At 41.3% G+C, this 27,465-nt stretch overlaps 1 protein-coding gene across 2 annotated transcripts in view; it reads right to left on the bottom strand.

The window, feature by feature from the left end:
* Nucleotides 1-23,014, bottom strand: part of Ctnnd2 (catenin delta 2) — a 793,031-nt gene extending 770,017 nt beyond the window's left edge. For both annotated transcript variants that reach the window (XM_021182850.2, XM_021182851.2), the window contains exon 1: nucleotides 22,388-23,014. In XM_021182850.2, the coding sequence (XP_021038509.1) occupies nucleotides 22,388-22,424 (37 nt within the window). In that variant the 5' untranslated portion in view covers nucleotides 22,425-23,014. The remainder of the gene's footprint in view (nucleotides 1-22,387) is intronic.
* Between the last annotated feature and the right edge of the window lie 4,451 nt (nucleotides 23,015-27,465).

The following is a 27,465-nucleotide window of genomic DNA, read 5'->3' as shown; positions in this document are numbered from 1 at the left end:
ATATATATATATATATATATATATATATATATATATATATATATATGGTTGCTGGCATGATGTTCTGACAGTGGGGATGTCTCTGACTCTTTTGCCTGTTCTCAGGACCCTTTTCCTCCTACTGGGTTGCTTCATATGGCCTTGATATGAGGGTTTATGCCTAGTCTTATTGAACTTTATTGTGCCATGTTCAGTTAATGTCCCTGGGAGGTCTGCTCTGTTCTGGGGGAAGACTAGGGCATGGATCAGGTGGGAACCATGTGGAAGAGAGAGGATGTGGGGGGGAAATTGGAGGAGTAGAGGGAGGGGAAGCCGTGGCTAAGATGTATCATATGAGAAAAGAATAAATAAAAGTTTTAATTTCAAAAAATGTTTAACGCAGTTATATTCACTATATATACCTAAATACAACTAAAATAAATCACTAAATATGGGGAGAGCCATAGCAGATATTTCTGGGCATTTAATAATGTTACAGATTGTGTGCTAAAGCAGAGCTCTATTCTGATCTATATTCTCCCTGTGGTTTCTAACTCATTTCTTTTGAATTATGAATATTTTTAAACTTCATTATTATATAGTCATCTTAAATAAATATAAGTCAAGCTCTAAAAAAATTAACCACAACTAACACTGTATTATTAAGATCAGTAAGTTTTCTTTTTTAGTTTTAATAATCCTCTTTCAGAGTTTTATAAAATTTTACTAATAAATTTATAAATTTTTATAAATTACATAGTTTTATGTAATTTTAATAATTTTCTTCAGAGTTGTATATAAATATCCAACTAATCAGCTAATAGCTTTTAAGTTATTGGATTCCTTTCAGTCATTTGCTTCTTACATATTTTTCTGGTTTCATGGTAATGGTTGAGGCTAAGGAAACTACTTAAGTATATATGTAAATCATGGTCAAAACAGTACCACAATTTAGGGTTCAATTCAAGTTGAGAACATTCTTTTAATTTTCTAGTATACTGAGTTGTTGATTGTGCATGATTTTGGAATTTGTCATATTTTAGGCATTGATTGGAAGTGTTAGCTGGTCTGTCTCTCTACATTCCTCACTTCCATGCCTTCCCCTTCCAAGGTTTTCCCCCAATCATGGGACTGCCATGTAGGCAGATCTCTGTGCTTTTCTGTCGTCAATGGGATTCTAATTGACTTTATCCACTTGGAAGAACAGAAGAGCCACGCCCCTATTGTCTTCTCATCTCTGCCTTCCTCAAACTCTGAGCTGGCAGCTACACAGCCCCCATGATGTTCCTGGGTAGCCCAGGCTGGTGGATTATGGGAACTGCCCTCTAGTGTCTTCTCGGCCATCAATTCTCTGTTAGCACACCTAATGTTTTGGAGACCCAGACCCTCAGCAATGTAGGGCTGGATGTTGAGGACCACCTCTTCTGTCTGTAATGAGATTCAAATAACGCTTCTGTGTGCTTATGACCAACAGGATTACTAGAGAGGAAACTGGTGGTGGGGACCTCAATATGGCCCCACGTGAGGACCAGTGATAGAAGCTAAAGGAGGCGAAGTTCCTCTTAGATTAGGTCATAACTGAGTTCGCCATCCTCTTGTTTGGCTTCTGCGCTTTCCTATCAGCTGTGTATCCAACATGCTCCTTTAAATTCTCTCTGTTGCAAATCCTGAAGTGACTTGTAACTGATATTTTTTTCTTAATTTTTAAACCACTTCTAGGTTCTTAGGAATGATAACAGCACAGGTATTGGCAATGGCCAGTTGCCCCTGCTTTTCTTCATTTGTTCATATTTTTCTTTTTCCCATATGCCTTCAGATAAGCACATGACTCATTATTCATCGGACATTTTCCCTGCCCAGTACATACATTAAATACTGTCACATGTCAGTACTGAGAAGATATGTTCTTTGAGTTATACTTTCTTTCTGATGGAAATTACAGTACATGGTTTCTACAAGCCTTTGTGGTAGCTCAAAGTTACTTTTAAAACTTTTGAATTAGTACTGCAAATCAGATTTAACTCATAAAACCTTTTGAGGGATATTTATCAATTACCATTATTATCAATATTTGAATATCCTTAGAGATGCTCAGCCTGTAACTCTGAAGTTATTTGTTGTGAAACATTTACTTCATGCAACCATTCGATCTATGGAAACAATACTCCTCGCATTCAATGATAATCTGTTTATTGTCATTATCATATCATTAAGGTCTGTTTGATAATGTCAATTATTTGTAAGTCAAACAGCATGACCAAACATTGAAACAATGATTATGAATATCCCTTATTTCGCTTTAGGAAAATCTCCACAGTACAAGCAAAAGAAAACTCACAAATTATAGACAAGTTCCATATACATATTATGTATTATTTTATACATATTTGGTATTCACACATATCTATTCACCTAATAACTGGAAATATTTTAAGCACCGCAGAGTATTAAGCAAAATTTCTGTTTTCTGATATTGAGATTAACAAATGGAATATTATAAGAGAAGAAATAATGAAACAATTACCTTATATTCAAGCTTTATCTTTTTAAAAGTTCAGTGTACTATAACCAACAGTTTCACACATGGATATGCAAAAAGGAATGAGTTTTAGAAGCACTAAGAGACATGATCAATGATATATCTTTTCTAAATTCCACTTCCGCTTTGTTTTGAAAACCAACAGCACTATCCACTGAGAGGCCCAGAGCAACAAATGGATGCAGGAAATTTACTATAAGCTGCAATATAACTACTGTACATTGTCCTTGGACGCATTCCCCAAACAGTGTCTCCCCGCTGCTCTTTGCTCTCAATCTTCACCATGTTGTGCCATTTCTTGTAAGCATTTGTTAGCTTGTCTCTGGGATGGGCTCCCTGGAGAAAGGTCAGTCAAGCAAGCAAGGTTGAAGAGAGCGCAAAGAACTGGCAGTTTTTTCTGAAGCTTGCCTCCCATCTTGAGGACCAATGCCCAAAGGGCACAGGACCAGCAAATATTTGAGGCTGTTCTGTAGTCCAGACCTTACACAAAGAACAAGTGATTCAAATGACTCTGAAGTGTGTACACTAAGGAAGTGGCAACAGCCCAGAGCAACCACTGGCCCTTGCTCAGTGTTCAATCTGCCATCCATATATATAAAAATTGCATTTACAAACAAAGTAAACCCACCATGGAAGAAGCATGGGGATTTGGGAATACTATTATTTGCAAGATGCAGATGGAAGATGGGTCTCCCCTGGGAACCTCACCATGAGCTTGACTAGCTCAAATTAATAACATTTTCCCCCAATTCAGTCGTTACAATTTCACCAGCTTTTTCCATGGCTCTTCAAGGCCTCCTCACTCTTTGATTGCTTCTGCCAGCCAGCATCAGCTATCCAGCATGGCCAGCTGCCTGTGGAGCAGCCTGGGGTTGCTATGGAGACCATGCCAGCATGACAGAGGGAGGGTGAGGTAGATGCCAAGTGTAGCAGGGACACGTGACTGCTAAACCACCATTCTTGAGGTCCATGTGACAGGTGAGCAAGATGCAGGCAGAGGTCAGCAAGAGGAAGTGAAAGAGGAGGGAGATGTTTAAACTGAGCAAGTGTTCCTGGGTGTGATCCATACAAGAGATGGAAGAGAGAATCTCAGGTGCAGAAGATTCCATTGCTTCTATCAAAACGAGACAATATGCTAGGTCTTCGTGAATGTTCAAATATCAAATCTACTGGGGCTGGAAGATGGCTCAACAGCTAAGGGTACTTACTATTCTTGCAGAGGGCATGTTTGGTTTCCAGCACCCACATGATAGCACATAACCTCTTGTAACTTAAGCTCTAGGAATTCAAGTTCCTGAGGATCTAAGACCTTCTCCCGCCTCCTCTGGCCTATGAATGCATGTGATGTCCATAAAACACTCTCATGAACACATATATGTACAAATAAATAAAAATGAAGTGAAATCCATTAATACACTCATCAACCTATCAGCCAAATACACATAAATATGTGTTTAATATATGCATAGGCACACACATTCACACAAATGTCTTTGCTATATATAAGATGGGTCTGGATTTTCTTAATATCTGGGAACAGTAATTCTCAAAAGCCAACAAAATTGGAATGTGCTACCGCTACCGCTTTATTTGAGCACATTATCATAATATTGATCATCAGTCATGATTCACATTCTATTCTGTGCCATTGACAAATGAAGCTTTGACATTTATTTTTCTTACTTCTGTACAAAACCCAAAGCTCTGCCTTATGTACAAACATTCTGAAACCAGGCATGGGTTTGTGGATAGAACTACAGGCTCCAAAGGAATGACCCCCTGAATTCAAGACTCTAAACTACCCAGCTCTCCAAGACTCTTCTGCCTCTTTAAGTGGTGTACTTAGGGCCACTCACCACTATCCTAGTTCTCTTTGTCTCTTGGCACATGATAAAACTGGATGGCTCTGTAGTCTGTTTTGCCTTTGAAATAAGGCTGTGTAATGTATGATTTCATTTAACACTTCATCCATTTCCCCCAGTGGCCATGGAAACATGCACAGGTGGAGAATCCATTGGCTGAATGCCCAAGTTACCAGTATTATATAAGACTCCATTTCATGCCCTTGATAATCCAACCTGAGAATGCACGAAGCTCTCTTTTTATCTACTGAAACCAGGGACTGTTCTCTCAGACCACATAACTCAGTTTACTCTCACTAATATGCATCCTTAAGGGAAAGAACTGCGACTTTGCAACCAAAATCTTTACATCTTTAGGATAAGTTAAATTTGGATTTTTTTAGGTGTGGGGAGTCAATTTTTCTCAATGTATATATCCAACACAGTAATTTGGACAGTCACCCTAAAAATATTAGAATAATAAAACTGAAATATATTGCTTAAAGTCTTGTTTTACGGGCTAGAGAGATGGCTCAGTGGTTAAGAGCACTGACTGCTCTTCCAGAGGTCCTGAGTTCAAATCCCAGCAACCACATGGTGGCTCACAGCCATGTGTAATGAGATCTGACGCCCTCTTCTGGTGTGTCTGAAGACAGCTACACTGTACTTAAATATAATAAATAAATAAATCTTTTTTAAAAAGTCTTGTTTTACTTGCATTTCACCTGGCTTCCTATATTTTCACTCACTGACCGTAACCATCCTACACGTGGATATAAAGAACCTAGGGACTGGATGTATTGCAGGACAGGCTACTTGGAGGCTAAGACTTCATTTTCAAGTATTAGAAAAATCATTCACAAAATACAGAGTAAATTTTTTATTTCTTTTGAGGGGGTTATATGTGGAAGGAAGAAAATGTCCCTAATAATCGGTTAAAGTTATTTCAAAAAAAATTTAACAAAACGACCTTTGCTTCTGTGAAAAGCCTGCTCTAAAACCCAGTTGAGGAATTCAGCAACTTTTGAGTTATCTTCTTCCCATGACTATAAGCAACCATCAAGATGATAGGGAAAAAAAACCCACTGCTATAAAACAGTTTGGGTATTTATTTTCCTTTTACGGGAGCAAGAAATCTATAACATAACTGATTATAATATGTACATTATGCTGATTGGTCACTTAATAGACAGCAAGTCAAATTTGAATAACAAGCATCAAATCTTAGAGCAGAGTCCAAGACTATTCAAATGAAGCAAGCTGCCCCATCCTTACTCAAGTCTTGGAAAACTCTGAATAAAAATATTTGAACTTCTAATACAGAAGTTATCTTCTAACTCTCAATTTACCCTATATGTTACAGTGCATTTTTAACAATTAATAATACTTAAACATTGCTATTAACTAAAGCCTATTGTTAATTTAAATCTATCTCATCTTTCCCTAATGTCCTCTTATTTTGAGGAGCCCACAAGGGACTCCGCACAATATTTAGCCATCCCATCTCTGTGGGCTCTTGTCCATATCCTAGACTTCCCTTGTTTTGAAGACCTTAACAATTCTAATGGCATTGTTCCTATAACACATAAAATGTTTCCTACATTAGCCTGATGTCATGAGCATCTCACAGAAACACACAAAGGACAAGTGCTATTCTCAGCATGCTTTATCAACAGCTCAAGCTGGAGCACTGTAACTGACAATTTTAAAATTTGCTTGCTCATATTCTTGAATACACAACTATATTTTAATGCCCACAACTTGGTACAATGGTCCCTCACTATTTGTAGTGTACTGGTCCCAGCATCTGCCATGGTACACTCAAGTCCCTTAGGTAAAATAATGCAAGGTCTATATGACCTGTGCATGTGGTCTTTAGGTTTATAACAGCTCTTAATACCACAGCTATGATGCCGGGCGTGGTGGCGCACGCCTTTAGTCCCAGCACTCGGGAGGCAGAGGCAGGCGGATTTCTGAGTTCGAGGCCAGCCTGGTCTACAAAGTGAGTTCCAGGACAGCCAGGGCTACACAGAGAAANGCCTGGTCTACAAAGTGAGTTCCAGGACAGCCAGGGCTACACAGAGAAACCCTGTCTCGAAAAACCAAAAAAAAAAAAAAAAAAAAAAAAAAATACCACAGCTATGAAAATAATATAAACACTATGTGATCAGCCATCACACGGAATTTCTTACATCAACATAAACAATGAAAATCACTCTGTGTGTATTCAGTACAGATACTAATAGTTGTTTTATTTTTATGTTTGTTCAAGTTTGTTTGAGCCCTTGCTTGCAAAATGCCAGATACAGAAACCCAGATTCGTCATCAAAATATCCCAAGTGCCATGGACTCTTGGACAAGAACTCTTCACACACATAAACAAATTGCAGAGCTTCTCTCTTTCCACTGTGTATCCCAGGTCTACAGTCAGATTGCCAGGCTGAGTGGCAAGAGCCCTTACACACTAAAAAATATCACCAGCCCAAGGTTATTTAGTTACTTTTAAAGATTTATTTATTGATTTATTTCTTTTATGTGTATGAGTACACTGTAGCTGTCTTCAGACACACCAGAAGACTGACATCAGATCTCATTACATATGGTTGTGAGCTACCATGTGGTTGCTGGGAATCGAACCCAGGACCTCTGGAAGAGCCATCAGTGCTCTTAAACACTAAGCCATCTCTCAAGCCCCCCCAATTTATTTTATAAGTAGTACCTTATATAAATTATAATTTCATTTCAAATATTCATTAATTACTTTCACTTGTAAATACCTTTTCTTCCTACTGGGTTGCCTTGCTGAGCCTTGATAAGAGGGTTTTTTTTGCCTAGCCTTGTTGTGCCATTTTCAGTTGATTTCCTTTGGAGGCTTGATCTTTACTGAAGGGAAACTGAGGAGAAGTGAACTTGGGAGAAGGGAGGTGATGCGAGAACATGTAAGAGTGTAGACGGGGAAAACTGTGGTTAGATAAGAATAAACCTTTAAAAAGTAAACAAATAAGAAAGGAAGGGGGAGGGGAGGAGGGAAGGGAAGAGAAGGGAGAGGAAAGGAAGGAAGGAAAGGAAGAAGGAAACACTAAACTCATAAAATACAATTTTCACAACAAGAAAAAAACCCACTAGCATATTACAATGATATTTGAATTACGTTTTCTGGAGATTTTATGACTAAACATATTATAGCTGGGTATAAAATACCAGGATAGATAGAAGTGCTTTTGAAGATGAGAACAGTTGCCTATGGCAGAGGGACTCTGTATCCCTCCCCAGAGCCACACACATAGCTTAGTTTCTTGAGTTGCTTGGGGACTTCACATAACTCTTTCCAGCCACACTAATGTTAATCGAATCATGAGTCCCCCAAGACCTAGCAATTGGCATGTCTCAGTGTTTTGAAAACACAGGAGGATTTGAGTGTCTTATTTGGTAAGCCACCAAATGGAAAATTTCAGTGGAGAAAAAAACAAAGAAGTAAACATTGTATTTAAATTATTAATTAGCTCTTCAATTAAGGAGAACAAAAATGATTAGATTGAAACTATAAATTTTATAGACAAAAGATGGATGTCAAAATATGCATTGGTATCTCATACCTATGACTTCAGCACTCAGAAAGTAGATGCATAACTATGAAAATTTTAAGGCCAGCCTGGGCTATAAAGTGAATTGCAAACCAACTCATCTATAGTGTGAGACCCTATTTCAAGAAAAGATTAATGGAAAGAAGAAAAGGGAGGAAAGGACACACAGCAGGGATCCACATGGCCCTATCTAATACCCTCAGGAACACTGGGTTAATACATCCCAGAGTGTGTATTTTACAAATTCTCAGAATGACTTAAGCAGGAATATCTCAAAAGCATGAGCTACTTTGGCAAATACTCAGGGGTTGGGGGTGGGGTGGGGGTTCCTTTTCTCACTTTCTTCCAGACACAAAGCCAGGATCTGAAAGACCATACAGATTTCAATCATTCACATGGAGATTGTAAGGAAAGGTCAGAATGTCCTCTGCTCCCCCCTCCTGATGTGACCAGCCTCTCAGCACAGCTTCTGATAACACACACTAATCAGGAACACCAGAACCCTCACTAGAACTAAACTGAATCAGGGGTAATGAAGACATAACTGAGTGGAATATCCAAAACCCACGATGCATGAGCACAGAACCATTGCAAAGCGGCGAGAGGTAAAGGCTCTATCCACACTGCTCTTTGAGTGGTGAGCCAAAAAATACAATCTCACAAGGAAACTACCTTACAATACACTTAGCAGGTCAGAAGGACTTCTTACAGTGTAATACTACATTTGGACAATAACACAGTGCAACTATAAAAGTTTCCTGTTTGAAGACAATTCATTCAGGCATAGGAAATTTAATGAGGCAAGGAAATTTGTGGCAAGAATTCCAAATGACAAATATGAATGTTTATAAACACAAATTTATTATATTAATTCTGAATTACAAATATGGATAAGAGTGTACATGAAACTACAAGATCTACTCTTAAAGTCACCTAGTTAGGACCTAAATATTTTAATTATGTTGCAGTATCCAAAAACCATAATAACCCAAACACACTTAAATATATTCCTTATAAAAGAAAATTCAATGTGTTCCACATGTAGGAATCAAGGTCTTACCTCAGAATCAACATTTGGACAGTGATAGAGTTTTAAATAATTTACTTTACAGTTTCAATATTCTAGTGCATAGATAGTATCTGAAATTTCAATCTATGGGGAAACACATACTTTGGGAAAACAAGTCTGATCTTGATAATTAAATGTGCTAATCAGTTCTAATGTTATCATTTCTCCTCTCACTTATCCTTCAAACGATATTCACAGAAGAATGGTCTCTGAGTTCTTAGGCCGAGCAGCATCTCCCTTGTGGTTCACAATGTAGAGCTGTTCTTTGAGGTAACACTTTTTCCGGAAATATGAAGTTGGTAAAGTTCGACAAGTATGCTCAACATTATTCTGCAGCAAACCATCCAGGATCTTAGAATCCTACTCAGAAGGATGTAATCTGCCTTTGGGACATAACCCGCTGTGTCTAAGGCTGTCCAGAAATACTAGGCAGGCAACTTAGCAATGGAAGCACTGTGTACAATCTTTTTATGGAAACTCAGTCACCTCTTGGTAACTACCATATTCATATCCCAGCCATCTCCAGCTAGGTGACCTGCTTTATAAATTCCTCTCTGATGTCAATACATACTGAAGGTAGACTTCAGCAATGATGACATCATCCCTAGCCTCCATATCCTCCATAAATTGTGTATCTAGAAGCCCAGCATGCTTTAACGTTCCTATAGTGATTTTGTGCTGTATCTAACTATGCTTCCTTTAAAATAGTTTAAGGATCAACCCTCAAGGATAAACACATGGAAACAACCTTGCTAACTAGTAAGTAGATGAGGTGACTTCAAGTTCACATGCATATTGTAATGGCAATTAGATTCTAAAAATACTAGAAGAATGTCTGCGTTAGCCTGGAAAAAAAAAAGGCAGAAAGATGTTCCAAGTAGCTGTAGCTGAATAAATCTAAGACATGGATGGAGTGGGGGAAATGTGACAATCAGAAGATTTGGTCCTTTACTTGGTCGCCTTTGCAGGTAGCACAGGCAAAGAGGAGATTTGAGCCTTCTGGACAATGTGAAAAGGATGGCCTGGAGGGAGGCAGAGTGAAGGCAGGCAAGTGTTCCTGCCATCAGGACTCTGCAGCAGGTAATGAAGATGGAGAAGTCAAGTGAAGAGAAGCAAGAGATTCAATCAAGATGAGGAGCAGCCCTCCATATTTAACCAATACATGTAAAAGTAACTTTGCAAAATCTTGATAATCCACCTGTGTCGAGTACCCCAAAGCATGATTCACATCAACACCTAGAGTTTATAAATCAAAGCCAAATATTTAACAGGAACTGAAGAGCAAGTTTAGATTAGTCAAAGAATTGCCAGTGTTGTCTACTGAACAGTCTCATTTACTCAGAAAATGGAAGGCCTTCTTGGCTGTGCAGAGCTTGCAGACTTTGTCCTGCCCTGGAATGTCCCATCATCCCGGCAAACATGCATCCGATGAAGCCTGAGCCTTAGAGATGACTGGGTTGGGATCTGTGGAAGGTAAGTGGGGTTATCCTTACAAAATGAAGGATAAAGACACATACAGAATACAACTGTGTATCGGTTCCTCCAGACTGAAACATGAGCAAAGAGAAGCTCCTGAAACTTGTACAACTCACACGAAACATAAGATTCACAAAGCCTTTCCCATGGTTTACAGAATACAAATAACTGCCAGCCAAGGAAAAGACCTTTGGAGGAGTAACTGCCTGCACACTGCACGAGGATTCTGCTAACCCAGCTTTTGTGAGCCACTCACCTGGGCTGTGATGGATTTTTCTGGGATGCAGTTACCTAACAGTCACAGATGCTCCAGGTAAGTAACGCTAATGAATGCATTGATTCACCAAGCTTCTCTTAGACTGAATTATTCCTTCAATCTGCCATTGAGGTGGATACAAACAGCTCCCAGGAAAGGCCACAGAGCAAAAGACCCTGTGAAGGAAGAGACAAGATGGCTGTACCTGAACTAGAAAGAGAGCCCTGACCAGAAACCACGGGCTGAATTTCTCAATCTCCTGATCTATTGTAGGAAACCTTTGGTCTGTGCCACCACCCTAGGGCATCTTGTTTTGATGCCAGTCTAAGCTGTACCAAGAGTCTTTCGGGATTTTGATTAATGAAGTTCCCCACCCAAAACCAGGTAGGACCACTGGCAAAACACCCTCTGGCATGTTTTTACCTGATGTGGGAAAACATGGTATGTTTCTAGGTCCTGATTTAGGTCTAATTTATGCCATTCAGCATTCTAGTCAATTTGCAATGTTACAGATCAACCACAGACAACTTTGTTAAAACACCATCTGTTCCCTGCCATCCTTAAGATCTTCACAAAGTCTTCTGGCGTCACGGGACTCTGCACATCCCACCACCTCACACCGAAACTTCTGAAACCCAACTGTGGGCCTATATTTGAAGCCAGTGTGCATGGGCGGCTTACTTCCTGACATGATCATGGGAGTTTCCAAGTGCTGGTAGAACCGCTACAAACTGCTGGACAGCAGGTGCCTAACCCAGAATGACCATCTCATCTTGAATGTCCTTCTTGACGCCTTGCAAGGAACCCAGAAGTAGACTTATTCTTTCAAAATGATCTGGAGCAGTCACCCTCAGAGATACACCAGCAATAAACACCTAGGTAGCAACAATGTGCTATTCAGTAGAAAAACTGCAATCGCTCTTATAGAATGTGCGCATTGATATAAATTATGGGTATGAATGGTGAGCCTCAATAAGCTACAGAAAAATTTTAAAAACGAATTTATAGTCCACATAACAGTTTGTTCTAAATACAAGAATGAGTAGGAAGAGAAATATGCAATAAATACAGTTGTGTGAACATGAAAGATACTGACAAAGATTGTGACGATAACTTAGCGCTAACATCTTTGGACCAGAGCTGTGAATTTCATCAAGTCACTGAACCCTGACCCACCCCGCCTCAAAAGCTCCGATGATAAATGCCTGGAGATTGTATCCTGCTATCTGCAATCAGGTTGGTACTGTGGAAGGGTCTACTGAAGACCTGTGTGCTCAGTAAGTTCCACTGGATAGAAATCCGCGGTGCTGCTTTCAGGATGGTTATACTTTTAAGTGCTGGAATATGGAAATACACATGTAAAAACTAACGTGCAATGAGAGCCCAATGAATAACTTTGTTTTTATTTTCCCCAACAACCCCATTCAAAGAAAGCCAGTGCTTCTCGGCTCTGACAGCAATTCACCCTCTTGCATCTTGGCATCGCCTGCCACTCTCTGTGTACAAACTGGGATGCTGTAAAAGACAGTTTGTCAGTCTATAGGAAAGACATGTCAGCTCATCGTGCTACACTTGTGGGAAGGAGAGAGTACATTTAACACTGAAGGGTCTGGAGGCCTTGTGGAAGGAGACTATGTCTTACCTGATAGAAAAATATGGCTGTAACACCATTTAAGTTGTTTTTAATTATTAATTATGCTTTATTTTATTTTTTTATTTTTTACACTCCAGAATTTATTCCCCCTCCCTGTCCACCTGTTCCACTGTTGCACAGCCCATTCCTCCTCCCCACCCCCATCTCTCCACGATGACGTCCCTGCTCCCAACTCCCCACCCCACCTGACCTCCAGTCTCCTGTGGATTAGGTGCATCATCTCTGACTGAACACAGACATGGCAGTCCTCTACTGTATGTGTGTTGGGGGCCTCATATCAGCTGGTGTCTGCTGTCTGTTTGGGGGTCCAGTATTTGAGAGATCTCAGGGGTCCAGATTAATTGAGACTGCTAGTCATCCTACAGGGTTGCCCCCCCCCCCCCGGCTTCTTTTAGCCTTTCCCTAAAACATGATTTTGAACAGGTGAGTTATAACCTTTCATGAAGAAAAAAGCCCCACACCTTAAAGGGGAAGAAGACAGCCTATCTTGCTCTGTAGGGATACACCCAGAATGTGTCGTGTGTCCCTCTTATGGCTTCTTCTCCTTATTCTGCCCAGTTCAGTGAAAGTACCTTAAGCTACTCATTCGCTCTTTTACAGTTCTCAAAACTGTCTTCACTTTTTAACCAAGCCTCGAGCTCAGTGTTCACTACAGCACACCCCGAATCATTCTACCAAGCAAGAGGCGTCACCTAACTGCTCATCACACCAACCACCCTCCTATTCCTTCCTTTCACAGTCTGCTTCCGTCTAACATCCACAGCGCAAGGGAAGATCACCCTGTACATGTTCTGAGTGCTCAAATACCAAGAACGGCGCCGTTCTACAACCCCTCATGCACCTGAGCTGAAGAAAAACGACTTTAGATTTATAAGGGAAATAAAACACCACGCCTAAAATAAACAGCACCAAAAACATGTCTTCCCAAATACATAAAAACCTCGCATCTCGCTAAGTAACATACTCCGTAGGGACTTTTAATTGCCCTTCCTCATTTTCTTCAAGCATTTGGAGACTGTGTAAAACTAACGTTTCATAACCTCCCTTCACGTCTTCCTATTGGCAGGCTACAGTTGGAGCGATAATCTCTGCAATCCTACTCAAAGACTTTTTAAAGAAATATAATGAAGACTATATATATATATATATATATGTATATATGTATATATATATGTATACGTATACATATACATGTGTATGTGTGTGTATATATATGCACATGTATATATATATGAAGCCCAAACACAGTCATGCATCTAAACTGTTCTGATAAAGCCTCCTCAGTGCCAGACACCGCCCCCCTCTGGAGAAAATAACATTCTAGAGATAGCTTGGCAGATTTCACTGTTGAGGAGCGATAGGGGCTTCACACTACCCCCCCCCCTTTTAAAGTTACTAATTTTTGTGCAAGAAGAAAAAAATGCAGGGAAAAATTATTGACTCCACGTGACATAACTTTCAATATTTAACGTCACACAAAGGACTAAGAAGTAGGTTACCACTGAGCTGCCTTCTTTTGTGCACTGCCCAGTGGCATGCCACACGGCAATCATGGTAGCCATTAGGGAAGAGAGCGTGCTGTAACTGTGTTTGTAATGGAGCTCACACTCTGCTCTACAGGCAAGAAGAGATTTTCTATACCAACTCATAAAAATTACCATGTCATTAAAGTACATCAGAAGTTCCAAAGAACATGTTTCACATTAATTGTGGCATCATCTCCACAAACCCCTGAGAGTTTCATCTCAGTAGGCAAAAACAAGACAGGCCCAGAGGTCAGGCAAACAGAAATCCCCAACACCACTGTCAATTGGATGGCTGAACTAGTAGAACTGATCAATTGTTTGTTTTTTTTCCCATAAGCTCTTAGTGGCCAGTATCCGAAATCAGCTCAAAGCAAACAACACAAAAACTTTGTGAAGGATCACGAACCAGTTTAGCCAACAAAACCAAGGTTGTCCTTACAACTTGCCATGGTTAGCATATTTACTGTGTGACAATCACTAGCTAAAATTTGGGGATCAATGGTAAAATAAATTCCCAAATGGAGTAACTCTGGTAAAGAGGCTACTATGTATAACAGGGAGGGGGGAAGCACATGTCTCTGGGGGAATAGAAGAATGTAAATAAAGCAATGTATTTCCCTTAGATTGTTGCCAAACTCTACTTCCCAAATAAGCATGCACCTGAGACAACGCATACTAAGCACAACATTGAGAAAAGTGTCTACAATAGAGATAGGTAAGGGAAAGTTGAGAACTTTCCCTGCATTTTTTTCTTCTTGCACAAAAATTTGGTAGCTTAAAAAGAAGGTAGTGTTGTCATGGTTTATATATGCTTGGCCCAGGGAGTGGCACTATTAGAGGGGGTGGCCCTGTTGGAGTAGGTATGGCCTATTGGAGTAGATGTGTCACTGTGGGCATGGGCTTTGTCCTAGCTTCCTGGAAGCCAGTATTCTTCTAGTAACCTTCAGATGAAGATGTAGAACTGTCAGCTCCTCCTGCACCATGCCTGTCAGGATGCTGCCATGCTTCCTGCCTTGGTTATAATGGACTGAGCCTCTGAAACTGTAAACCAGCCCCAACTGAATGTTGTCATTTATAAGAGTTGCCTCTAGTCATGGTGTCTGCTCCCAGCAACTTTTAGAACCCTCTCTAAGCCCACTCCATTACTTCACTTATCAACAAGACGCAGAATCAGCGAGTGCTAAGGTGTTCTCTTTCATAAAAGCCACAGGACAAGGCTTAGAACCATGACCCCCAGTCAGATTTCATCCAATAAGGTCTACGGCTGTTAGAACATGGAAAGAGGGAAGATAAACGCTGCAGAGAAACGATTTCAATCACTAAGGAAAGAGGTAAGGAGAGAAAAGAAGAAATGGGTACAGGGGAGAAACATAGGATTCACAAAAGAAAAGTATACAAGCTAATGGAACGTTTAGCCTTACAGTATTTTTAAATGAAGCCAACTAAACCTCAGGAAAATATGATATTCCTGCAATCTAATGGGCATTTGCTTTGCAATTACCATGCCCATGGTCGTCAACATCATGGGAGAAGACATCTTACTTTCTCTGTGATAAAATATTAATGATACAACGTCTTTGGGAGAACCTTGACAACATCTGAACAGTTCTCAGGCAGTCCCTCTGAGACTCAAGGATCATGCTCCAATCTATGAGGACTTCTTCAAAGCAGAGAGCTGAATTATAGCTCTTTTCTATTTGCACAACCTGGTTTACTGTTGAAGAATTGTTCTGTCTGGAAATTAAATTACTCTAAGTTAAAGAGGATGGCTACTATGTTACTCTAATATTTGAAGGACCAATAAAATATTTGATGAGGATTAAAATTTGTCATAAGATGTGGGCATTTTTAGGTAGAGCGATCATACCCAGAATCACATAAAACATATTTATTTTTAATGTAATTATTTCTAACTCTGCCCATGATTGGGCCTATTGGTACTGACACATTAAACACCAATTAGACTCTAAGAAACTTCACTGGGGTAAAATATGCTCTGCATAAGAGCTACCTTGGATTAGTATTTATATGTGGTTTGGGAAGTTAGCTTCTGACAGGTTCCTTTTCATGGTCAACATCATTTACAAGGCCATCCAATTAATTTTAGTTAAAACTTAACATGGAGTTTAAGAAAGAAACCCTAAGGACAGGTGACTTTAGAGTTAGCCATTCATAACTCAGTTGAATTGCATGGATCATCCTCACTATAAATCAGCCAGGGCAGTAGGCACTCCCCTGACAATTCCTCAGATAGTGACAAAACAGAATGAAATATTCAAAGAACTCAACTACTAAATGAAATGCTGTGAATGCTTCTATGTCCTGAACTCTACAATGCAGAATCCTTTTAGGCCATGCCAAGAGGGAACACTTCTTTATTACTTCTGATGCTTCTTTCCAGGTGAGGGGAACTTAATTAATGAAACACTTCTGGCCGCTGTCCAACCTTTCACTTCCTCAGCCTCTGAAGAATACAGGAACAGGTTGCCTGGCTTTTTCTTTCTTCCCCTGGAGATAACCTTGTCTGCAGAGAGCAAGACTGGGATCTACCAACTCGAGAAAGACAGATGATGGACCAAGGACCTGAGATGTCACTCAGTTGTCACATAAAGCTATGTTTAGTCCTTGGATGGGATTTCTTTATTATCTTTTCTCCTTCCAGTTTCCCAACCTGCTTAGAAGTCAGGGTAGGGATATTTATTTGGCTCCTTAAAGACATTATTAATCCATATTAATTCTCTGAATTTCATAATTTTAAAATAAACTATAAATATTCTCTACTAATGATGTTATGTGTTTAAATGATAGAAGGTATTTTGGTAGACATGAAGAGTCTCCTGAATCAACAGAAGTGATATGAAACATGTACATAGATGTATGGTAACCAACATACATCTTTTAAATCTAATTTCTAAGGTCAGTTCGTGCTGCTACAATTATTAAACAAATAAAGCAATGAGAAAATCCCAGCCCTTACCTATGTTGGATAACCATACTTAGTCATTTCAATGGCATAACTAACAGTTCCCCTTGACCTAATGCTATGACCATTGCTTTCAGAAAGCCGGATACTCATGTCATTCACTATTTGTGGAACTTTTTGACACACACATACCCATACTGACTTAACCACATATAATTGGCTCACCTGTTTACTTTGCTCAAAAAAACAAGCTGACGCCTCTTGCTATAACATTCATTTTATTCTGAAAACATAATTGGCAGTTCCCACAACAAAACATAAATTTGAATATAAATAACTATGTTGATTGTCAAAACTCTTCCCTTGACTGAAGATAAATTAGTCTACTGTCACAGGGGTCATTTTCTGTAACAAAGTCTAGGAAACATCAGAGTGTGGTGACCAGATAACGTATGCCACAGAAGGTAAGAGCTACACCAGCTTGGGAGAACTCGGGGATACCCGAGGAGCTCAAACCTGGAGGAGCTGACACCGCCCACACGCCTGTTCTCACTGTAGCTCCCTGAAGGAGCGAATCCGTGGAAATGACCTCTGAAGTTCAGCAAGGCACCAGTGCGCACTTCAGTTCTCTTTCTGATGACATCATTTGGAGGAGGTCGTCTCCTATCCATACACTTTTTGCTGCTTACGCTTCTTTTTCCTCCCTTGCAATGATTTTCTGGTGAGCATGAGCTCTCTGCTTTTACCCTGAGCAGCTGTTTCAGATCTGACCTCACAGGATGGTGCTGATTAAACAGTTTCCTCGCTGTACAACATTAATCTTTGTAGAAAATTTGATCTTAATCAGGAGTCTGACATAACAATAATAAAGAATAGCAAAGTCTTGAGATTTCTCACTACTGGGATATAACACGTGTTGAAAGAAACGGTGCTGGGAGATAGAACTTAATTTCCTTTACCTTAATGGTTATATATTTCAATACATAAAGGAATTACATATTTTGAGATAGGAAAATTGTCATTTTGATGCCAATCTACAACATATAATATTACAATGGTCTATCTATATAAAAATAATCTTACAATAATGCCTATTGTCAGAGGGCATGGGAATCAATGTTAATAATTCAATTAATAACATATGTCTTAATTAGTAAGCATAAGTTTGCAAGCCATGTAGTCACATACTCTATATTCAAACCAACATTTTGAAATATTCTACATTACTGTACCCAACTTACAGTTTAATAAGCTGGGTCTGATGGCCACATAAATGGCCAAGGGAAAAGAGCTAAGAGACAAGAATTGGCATTCACTAAAAACCACATTATAAGTGGCTCACACATTGGAGAACGCTAAGACAGCATTACATTATTGAAATCTACCTTTTTTTGAAATTTACTTTTCCAAAAGCTTTTATAGAATACCACAAATATATAGAAAAAAACTGGGCCATTTCCTACAACCTGGGTGTGACTGCTATATGAATTTGAAATAGTGGACTATATTGTAACATCTATATGCACACACATGCACCCACACATAAACATATATAAACATATAAAAATAAGTTTAGCATTCAGCACACAACCTGATTAGGGTAATAAATGGGTGAATGCATGCTTAAGACAGGAGTTCTAGGAACTACTGTCTCACTTATCTGGTCACTGTTTGTAACCTGTCTATATAGATGTGTGTGTGTGTGTGTGTGTGTGTGTGTGTGTGTGTGTACGTATATGTATATATACACACACACACATATATATATATATATATATATATATATATATAGAGAGAGAGAGAGAGAGAGAGAGTATAACTTTAATATCTTAATGTTGATTAACCATTTCCTACAAATCAATTAACCAAGATACAAACCTTGAAGTCACCTCAACTGCCATGTGATTAAAAGATGAAGAACTAGAATCATCATCATCCCACCTTTTATGAGTATTTTAATTTAATGGACTAAGATCATAGGATAATAAAATAATCCTATGAGTTTCCTGTGTTGGAGGTACTGTTTGTGAATATAATTGGATTCATTAAAACTAACCAGGCAGTTTATTAATCAGTAGGCTGGGTTGGCAGACAATGTGATGGAAACTATTTATGTATGCCATGTTTAATATTTTATAGTCATATAAAATGCTGCTAGTTTGGCATGTAGTCAGACAAACTTGAAGCTAACAACAAGAATCGTGAACTGTTTTTCTGAAATTAAGTTTTCACATGCAAAAATAGACAGCTCATATATCCATCAAAGGACTTCATCTTTGGAAAATGGACAGTAATATGGCTTATTACTTATTAATAAGCCACTGGGATAATTTGGATTTTAAAGTTTAATTACCTGTAAGTAAGTTAGCAGAACACAATTGTGCAACACCTTTAACAAATTGGCTTAAAAACTAACTGCAATGTGCCTGACTGAATTTTATTCATAGTTTGAATTTGAGCTTAAATATGTCCAGCTATGTGGAATCTTTTCAAAGTGAAAATTATGTCACCAAGAGTGACACATCTGTCACTTTCCTTTAACTTGACAGCAACATTCCCAAAGAGAAACACTACAAAGGGTGTGTTCATATTCTATTCATAATGGGGGGGGGAGTGTTCTGGGGAAGTTGGAAATGTAAACACATTTTAGGCTGGCTCCAGTTGGCTTTTGCAACTAGATGTACTGATCCACACAAAGAATACACAGTTTTATAAACAAACTGCTAGACGTCATTTCAAATTTAAAAGTAATGGTTTTCCTTTATGAAAGGGAACCTGCAAATATAAAAAAACAAAAACAAAAACAAAACTGTGCAGAACTCTTCAACAATTCCATGTGCATGCCCGCCAGCAAAGAGTTACATTTTGGGAAGAGGCAATCCACATTCAATTACATGCACAAAGTAAAATTCATTTTTCACTCTTACAGTCCATTATGAACGTGATATTATACTTAGAAAATATTTAACGAAACTTCCATTTGCCTTTCCCAACTAATACTTTCTGAATTTCATTTTCCCTCTCTGTGATGAGCCACCAAATGGGAGGAAGAATTGGTGATTCTTTGGATTGCAAAAGATGTGTGGTAGCTGGTAACGCTGTCATTTGACTGCCCGTGACTTTTATGACAAACAATGCAAACATTAATGACATCTATGATGATTTGGTTTTACAAGTGCACACACACACACACACACACACACACAAAGTTAAATAACCCCTTTCCACAAGACTAGGGCAATTTCATTACAGCACCAACCTCATGCACTTGCTAAAACTGCCAGTCAGGTACTATCATTTTCAACCCACAATACAGCATAAAAGTCTCATGCAGAATCCATGGAGTTTTTCTCACGCCCAGCAGCTGCTCTCTGGAGGCACACACAGGCACACAGTGGTGTCAACTCATCTGTAAAAATCATGGTTAAAACTGAAACACTAGACTCAATGAGAGGAAAGGAAAGGAAAGGAAAGGAAAGGAAAGGAAAGGAAAGGAAAGGAAAGGAAAGGAAAGGAAAGGAAAGGGAAGGGAAGNAAAGGAAAGGAAAGGAAAGGAAAGGAAAGGAAAGGGAAGGGAAGGGAAGGGAAGGAAAGGAAAGGAAAGGAAAGGAAAGGAAAGGAAAGGAAAGGGAAGGAAAGGAAAGGAAAGGGGAAAACACACCTCCTTCATCTAAGGCATGCTTCTGAAAGAAATTTTACATTGATATAACGCAAGGGTTCCAAGAGTGTGTTCAAAGCGCTCCTGTAAAGTTGCCTGAATGCGAATAAAGGTGAAACTACAGCAGTGTTGGCAAAGGAATCACAGTGTTCCCTTAAGCCAAGCAGAGTAGCCTCCGGCGGTGCTTTTCCCACGCTTGCTTGTTATTAGTAAAATTACAGTCCTTCTATATTCCAACAACTAATTCCAAGCATAGCCCATCTTCATTCAAGCTTTGGACCTTGTAACCCACAGACCAGTATGGATACTATTCAACATTAACAATGGATTCTGCTTGGCACAGAGAATCACTAAAGGAAGAGGCATCTGACTGTTGAAAGCAGCTATTCCATACACGAGGATTCTTGCCTCTATTGGCCATACCTCCCATATATCAGATCCCCCAAATCATGCACTGTTCTACATTGGCAATCCAAAAGGAGTCATATCAAACAATCTTCCATTGGATTTTAGTAGCGTGGCTGGGGAGCCTTCCAATTATGTTGATACATGCTCACCAGCGGGCACATCAACTGAACTACCATCAGTGGAAGTGTGCAAAATGAGGTAACTCATGGGCAGGGGCAACACCTCCCCATTTTCATGGAAGTCAATGCAGAAAATTCTCGGCGTCTTAAATATCAGTCACACAGTTCCTAAAAGTGAACTGTCCGTCATGCTTATCGGGCCTGATTTTTGCTCATTACATATCTCTTTTCTAAGCCAACATATTTCTTAGAGAACATTAGGCATGCATACGTATACAGCCTTGCAGAGCTGAAGCACAGCAGATCAGTTCAAATGAGGGAAATACAAACCCCTTGCAAGCACAACCTCCCCCTCTATTATCCTCTTCTTCCACACCCTTCATTACCCCGGTGTTTACAGTGAAAACGCAACTTTGGGTATTTGAGAAATAAGTGGCTCCTTGTGGAAAATACAGAGATGCACATCCCTCTAAGCCCCCAAGTCTGTTTTCCGACCCCCACCCTCAGACCGAGGAGGTTGCACCTCCTTCCTAGAGACTTTACTCTGAACAGAGTGGCTCAACATGCTGAGTATCAATCGATGAAAACACATTACACACCAGAAGAAGAGGAAGGTGGGGGGGGGAGCGAAACGCAGCTTTGCTTTCAGCCATTAATTACGAATCACCCAAATATCGCTACGCCTATCTCCCATGCACAAGCACCCTTGCCAAACCTGGCTGTCAGGCAGCGCTTTCCAGAGCCTCGCTATCTATTGTCAGGACAGAGAAGCCCCCGGAAGCCTGTGAATCCCTCTGAAAATGCTTCCTCGGAAACGCTAAATATAGACCAAAGGGGTCTGGGTCTGGCGAGCAGCGGGAGACTGAAGAAACGGCCATGGACGCATATGACTAAGTCTTTCCATTTTGTTCTAGCCAAACATCGTAATGACATTGAACATAAGGGCAAAAGACTGGAAGGAAGTCTTCCCCGCCCCCACCCTGTCTTCTCCGGTATATTAGGGACGTCATGAATGCAACCGGGTTGCTCTGGAGGGTGGCGGGGAGCAGTCGGTGTTGCCCTATATACGCGTCCTCCGAGGTAGAGGGGTGGCAGGGAGGGGAGCACGCGGAGAAGCCACTTGGTAACCGCTCCAAGAAAGACACTGACCCCGGACCCCGTTGCGGGGCGAGCCGCCTTCCAAGAGGGGAGCCGGCAGGATCGCGGTCCTCCCCCGGGGCAGACAGCACCCCACTGCCGCCCTCCGCCACCCCTAGCCCCGCTGGAAGCGGAGGACCAACCCCCACCGGCGGTGAGCAAGAGGACGACGCCCGGAGGATGCTCCCTGCTCCAGCAGCTCAGCTAAGGCAACTCACCGAACGGCGCGGCGCCCGACTGCTTCCTGGCGAACATGCACCCGCCGCCAAAGACAGCTCCTCAGTCGGGGGAAAGGCGTGCGCGCCGCCGCCCGGCTTCAGAGCAAGGTCCTGACCTTGCCCAGCTGCAGCATCCTCCGCTTTTGTTGTCGGAGCGCGGCCGCGGGACAAGTGATGCTGGCGGGGAGCAGGGGCGAGCGCGGCAGGCGAGAGGCGGCTCCCGACGCGAGTGCGCAGCGCCCGGCCCGGCCGCCCCTCCGAGCGCGGCGAGCGTAGCGCCCCCTGCCCGACTCGGCGGGCGCCGCGGGATGCTCGGGGTTCCGCGGGGCTCCCCGGGCTCGGGCCGGGCTACCAAGCCGCCGCGCCCGCCGCTCCGCTCGGCCGGTTGCCGCCGCGGGCGCGAGCCTGGGCCGCCCTGGCGCCCGGCGCCGAGCGCTCTCGAGCTGCGCCCTGCGCGCCGCCCGCGCCACCTGTGTCGCCGCCGCCGCCGCCGCCGAGAGCGAGGCTCCTCCCGCCGCGCGCCGCAGCTCAGCCTCCGGCTCAGCCGCGGCGGCCGGCTCCAGCGCCTGGCTAGTGAGCGAGCGAGCGTCCGCCCCGCCACCGAAACCTGCCCCGGGTGCGGAGCATGCCCAGTGCCGCCGAGAGAGCGCGGCGCCTCGCCACGCGAATTCCACTTCTGGTTTTCGCGGCGGCAGCAACAGCAGCAGAGATGGGAGGAGGCGGCGCAGGTTGGGAGAGGGCCGAGCATCCCCGGGAACGGACAGCACCCGAGCTGGAGCCTACATGGAGAGTTGATTCTGCGGGGCAGATGTTGGTCTGCAAAGGGGCAGCGATTGAGGGGTTCTAGAGTAGCTTGTGAGTTAAGGAGAGCACCGGGCCAGCCATGCAAGCTAGTGGATGGGGGTGGATGTTCTTGTAGATTCTAGGGTTCCAAAGCAAAGAACGCATGACGTCTGTGAGAGATTCTTTCATAGTGTTGGGGCCCCATCTCCACCACCTCCTGCTCTGATTATGCTTTTCACAGACACCCTCCCCTTATGCAAACTCAGTCTGGTTTTAAAATCTGGAATATGAGTAAACTTCCTACAAGGAAGACCCTTGCTGGATCTAGAGCTTTAATGAATTCTCTTCTTCTTCCTGTCACGTCTCATCCAGTTGTCTTCTTGGACACCTCCACGACTGTTTTCCTCTTCTCTAACATTGTCCCGTGCTAAAATGAAAACTTTGTTCCTCCTCCACTGACCGCCGTGAAGTCTGTGAGGCTTACTCCGTTTCCAACTGAGATTTCCGAAAGTCTCAGTTAGTCAGTCATTAGGCAACACAGAGTGCTAAATCTAGCAAGCAAAGTCACACTATGAAAAGTCTTGTTGGAAAACGAAAACCATACCAAGTTCCAAGGCACGCAGGCCCTCAGGACCTTCATCTATGTCCCTGTGTGGCTGCAAAGTCTGTCAGTCACATGCAGGACAAATACGTCCCGTAATTATTCCACCAAAGATCCTTACTTTGAAGCCAGCCCACCCCACCCTACTCTTTCCCAGAGCCATTTTCTGAGACACAGATAAATGGACCAGGAACCCCGAACTTGTAATAAGAGGGGTTCCAGCTTCAGTAATCTCAGGGACATTTCTATTCAGTTTGCAAGAGATTATCCAACAAGGTCAAATTGCTGGCATTAAATCTGAGATAGTCTCTATTATTCTCTGGAGTTAGTGAAAGGCTGAGGCAAGTGGAAAGAAAAGTTAAGCAGACTAAATATGTAAAGGAACAGACAAGAGATTGAGTAACGACTGTTCACCACAGGGAACTGTGCACCGTCAGTCATTCCATCTACTTCTAGTAAGCTCCGTCTCACTCCCAAAAGTCGTTCTCCAGTGTAGGTTCTACTTCGAAGCTGGTGTGACATTAACATAGCCTGATTCCCGTGAGGGAAGATTGGCAGGTTTGTTTTTCACATCAGCTTCAGTTGAATCTGTAATTTGGGGCTTGTAAGGTACACCAGCTGTCACATCTCGTGTGTGTGTGTGTGTGTGTGTGTTACATAATAAAAGATGCTCTTAGCCTCTGTGTGTCTATTTCTGTTTGTACTTGTGTGATTTGTATGTGCTAGCATGTGTGAGAGATACGTGTATGTATGTGAGGCATGTGATATATGTGAATATGTGTGCTGATGCCCGGAGACCAGGGAGAACTTAATGTTCTTTTCTGTCCCTCTTGACTTTATTCATTAAGACTTGGTCTTCCACTGAACCTGTGAACTTAGAGGCTAACAAGCCCCCCAAAACCTCCAGTATCCAGGTCCCCTCAAGACTTGATTTACAGGTGTGTTACATGGCCTCACCAGTCATTCTATGGGGGTCCTGAACTCAGGTTCTCAAACTTGCAGAACAAGCACAATTACTGAGCCATCTCTCTGGATCCCTGTTTTTCTCCTTATGAATTTTAACTCAGTAAGTCAGTGGGGACAGGGAAGAGACTAAGACAAAATCAGATATCGTAGTAGGCGCACAGATCCTAGCCTTAGAGCATATACATATGTTTATGTCCAAAAAGATCCAGTGTGAGAGAAAAGTTGTTTGCTTTGCTTTGTGAGAAATCGCAAAATTCCCATTGATTTATTGATCTCTATGGCAACACCCATGATCAGTCCCTGAAGAACTTCTTGTGGTAGGTGTGGGATCTTTAAGAAGCAGACATGCCCTGAACAACAAGGATTTCATTTACTCTTTGATGCATTTTGTTGAAACATTTCTGATTTCTATCCTTCCAGGTTTATTTGTAACTGGAGGTATTATTAAGTTCACAATTAGATAATGTGAAAACTAGGGTGAAATGTTCCTGTGTGGTGCTGAGCCTTCGGACGACTCGCTGCTGCCATCTTTTGCTTGCTGCTTCTGACAGTTCCAGTGAGGAGCAGAATCCTGAATTCACACATCCACTCTGAGTCCAGAAAATTGTTATTCTGGTAGTTTCGAATTATATTGATCAATGAATGCTACATGGCAAATCGTTATTGTCCCTCTTCTGTTTGCACATCATTAGAGCAACACAGTGTAGAAATCACATCTCAAAGCAACACATTTCTCTTGATTTTTCAAAATCAACTTAAAATATGAAGCAAGCATTTTTACATGGAAGTTTGGCTTAAGTTTTGAGAATAAAATTTAATAATGAGTTCAAATTGTGTTGACTTTAGAAAAAATCTATTGGTAAAATATAATCAAGATAATGAAATTCAACTAGGAAATAGTGGTTTGACATTTTTAAAATGTATTACCTGTTGATGTTTTTTGAAATTTAGAAGTATAACTATATGTCAGCAATTTTATTTCTGTCCTGTATTTAAGTACCAATAGTCGGAGTAATTTCTTAAAATTTGTAATTTATAGGCAGGAGCAATGTCTCAGAGGTTAAAACCACATACTGCTCCTGGAAAAGATCTAACTTTGGCTCCAGCACCCATGTGAGACAGTGCACAACCACCTACAACTCGTTTAAAAGATTGGACACCTGCTTCTAACCTCCACATGTACTGTACTCTCATGCAGATACATATATACATATAAATGATTAGAATAAATCTTCTTTAAAATACCATTATTTAAATTCTACAATGAAGTTTCTGTAACAGTAACCCATCTGTGCAATATGACATATGACTTATATGATGAATATTATTAATAACAAGCATAAAAGATACAGAATGTTACTTTAGAATGATACTGCAAAAAAGAAAGAAAGAATGGAAGGAAGGAAGAGAGAGAAAGAGAGAAAGAGAAGAGAGAGAGAGAGAGAAAGAAAGAGAGAGAGAGAGAGAGAGAGGGAGGTTAACTAATCTCCCTTAGTCACACTTGCAAAGACCAGGGCCAGGGTCACGGTCACATCATTTGATTAAAAACTTTGCACTCTGAGTAGACTCTCTCTTATTACGCTAAAGCTCACATGATGGGAACATTCTTTCATTCTTCTATTTGTTCATTCAGAAAATGCTTATTGAGTATCTACTGTGGTTACTACTGGGATAAGTTTATAGAATCAATAAGGAACAATAGAGCAGATGATGAATTCCCTATGACTATAAACTAGGTTATTGAATAAGAAAGAAGGAAGCATCCAAGGGGGAGATCCAGCAGAACTTATGATTGAAAACATCCTCATCCTTACCCTGTGTCCTGCAGCAACTCCACGCTTCCTTATCCTTCCCAAGCAGCCACCAAGTGGAGTCCAAGTGTTCAAAGGTATGAGCGTATGGGTCCATTGCCAATTATACCCCTGAAGGTAGCATAGGGAATAAATAGTGCCTGAAGTCCTAACACAAAACCAGGAGAGGTCATATTAGGTAAGAGCTGAGTTCTTCTGATATACAACGAAGCCATGTCTTATGCGGACAGAAAGACTCAGGGCTCAGTGAGGGGTATAATAAAGTCCCTTGCAGGTATCGAGGTCATGGTTTGTTCTGAAATCTCTGAATTCTATGTGGCCTGGTAGATGTAGAAAAGGACACACACCAATCATCAAAAATGGACTGTGGATCAGGGGTCTAGGCCAACAGAAATGGATGACTTCGATACATTTACAAAAATACATCATATTGCAAAGATGAGGCTGGAGAAGAAGCTCTCCTGGATGCTGGAGCATAGCCTGTGGTGGTCACTCTTGCTGTGATAATACACCATGACCAAGGCAACTTACAGAAGGAAGGATTTATGTGGGCTTATGGTTCCAAGGGGTTAGAGTGCCTGGTGCAGCAGTGAAGGCATGGTGGCAGGAAGAGGACAATTAAAACTACCTTGAGATGCTAGCTTACACCTGTCAGAATGGCTATGAACGATAAAACATCTGACCACTCATTCTGGTCAGGATGTAGAGTGAAGTGGAACATTCCTCCCTTGCTGATGGTAACACATCTTTGTACAGCCACCATGGCAATCAGTGTGGCAGTTCCTCAGGAAGATGGGAATCAATTTTCCTCGAAGATCCAGCTGAGCTACTCCTGGACATAAACCCAAAGGACCCTTCACCCGACTGCAGGGACACTGCTCTACCATGCTCATTGCTGTTCTATTCACTTTTAACCA

The sequence above is a fragment of the Mus caroli genome, chromosome 15 (genome assembly GCF_900094665.2).
Source record: "Mus caroli chromosome 15, CAROLI_EIJ_v1.1, whole genome shotgun sequence".
Lineage (NCBI taxonomy): Eukaryota > Metazoa > Chordata > Mammalia > Rodentia > Muridae > Mus > Mus caroli.
This window is presented reverse-complemented; position numbering and strand designations above follow the sequence as displayed.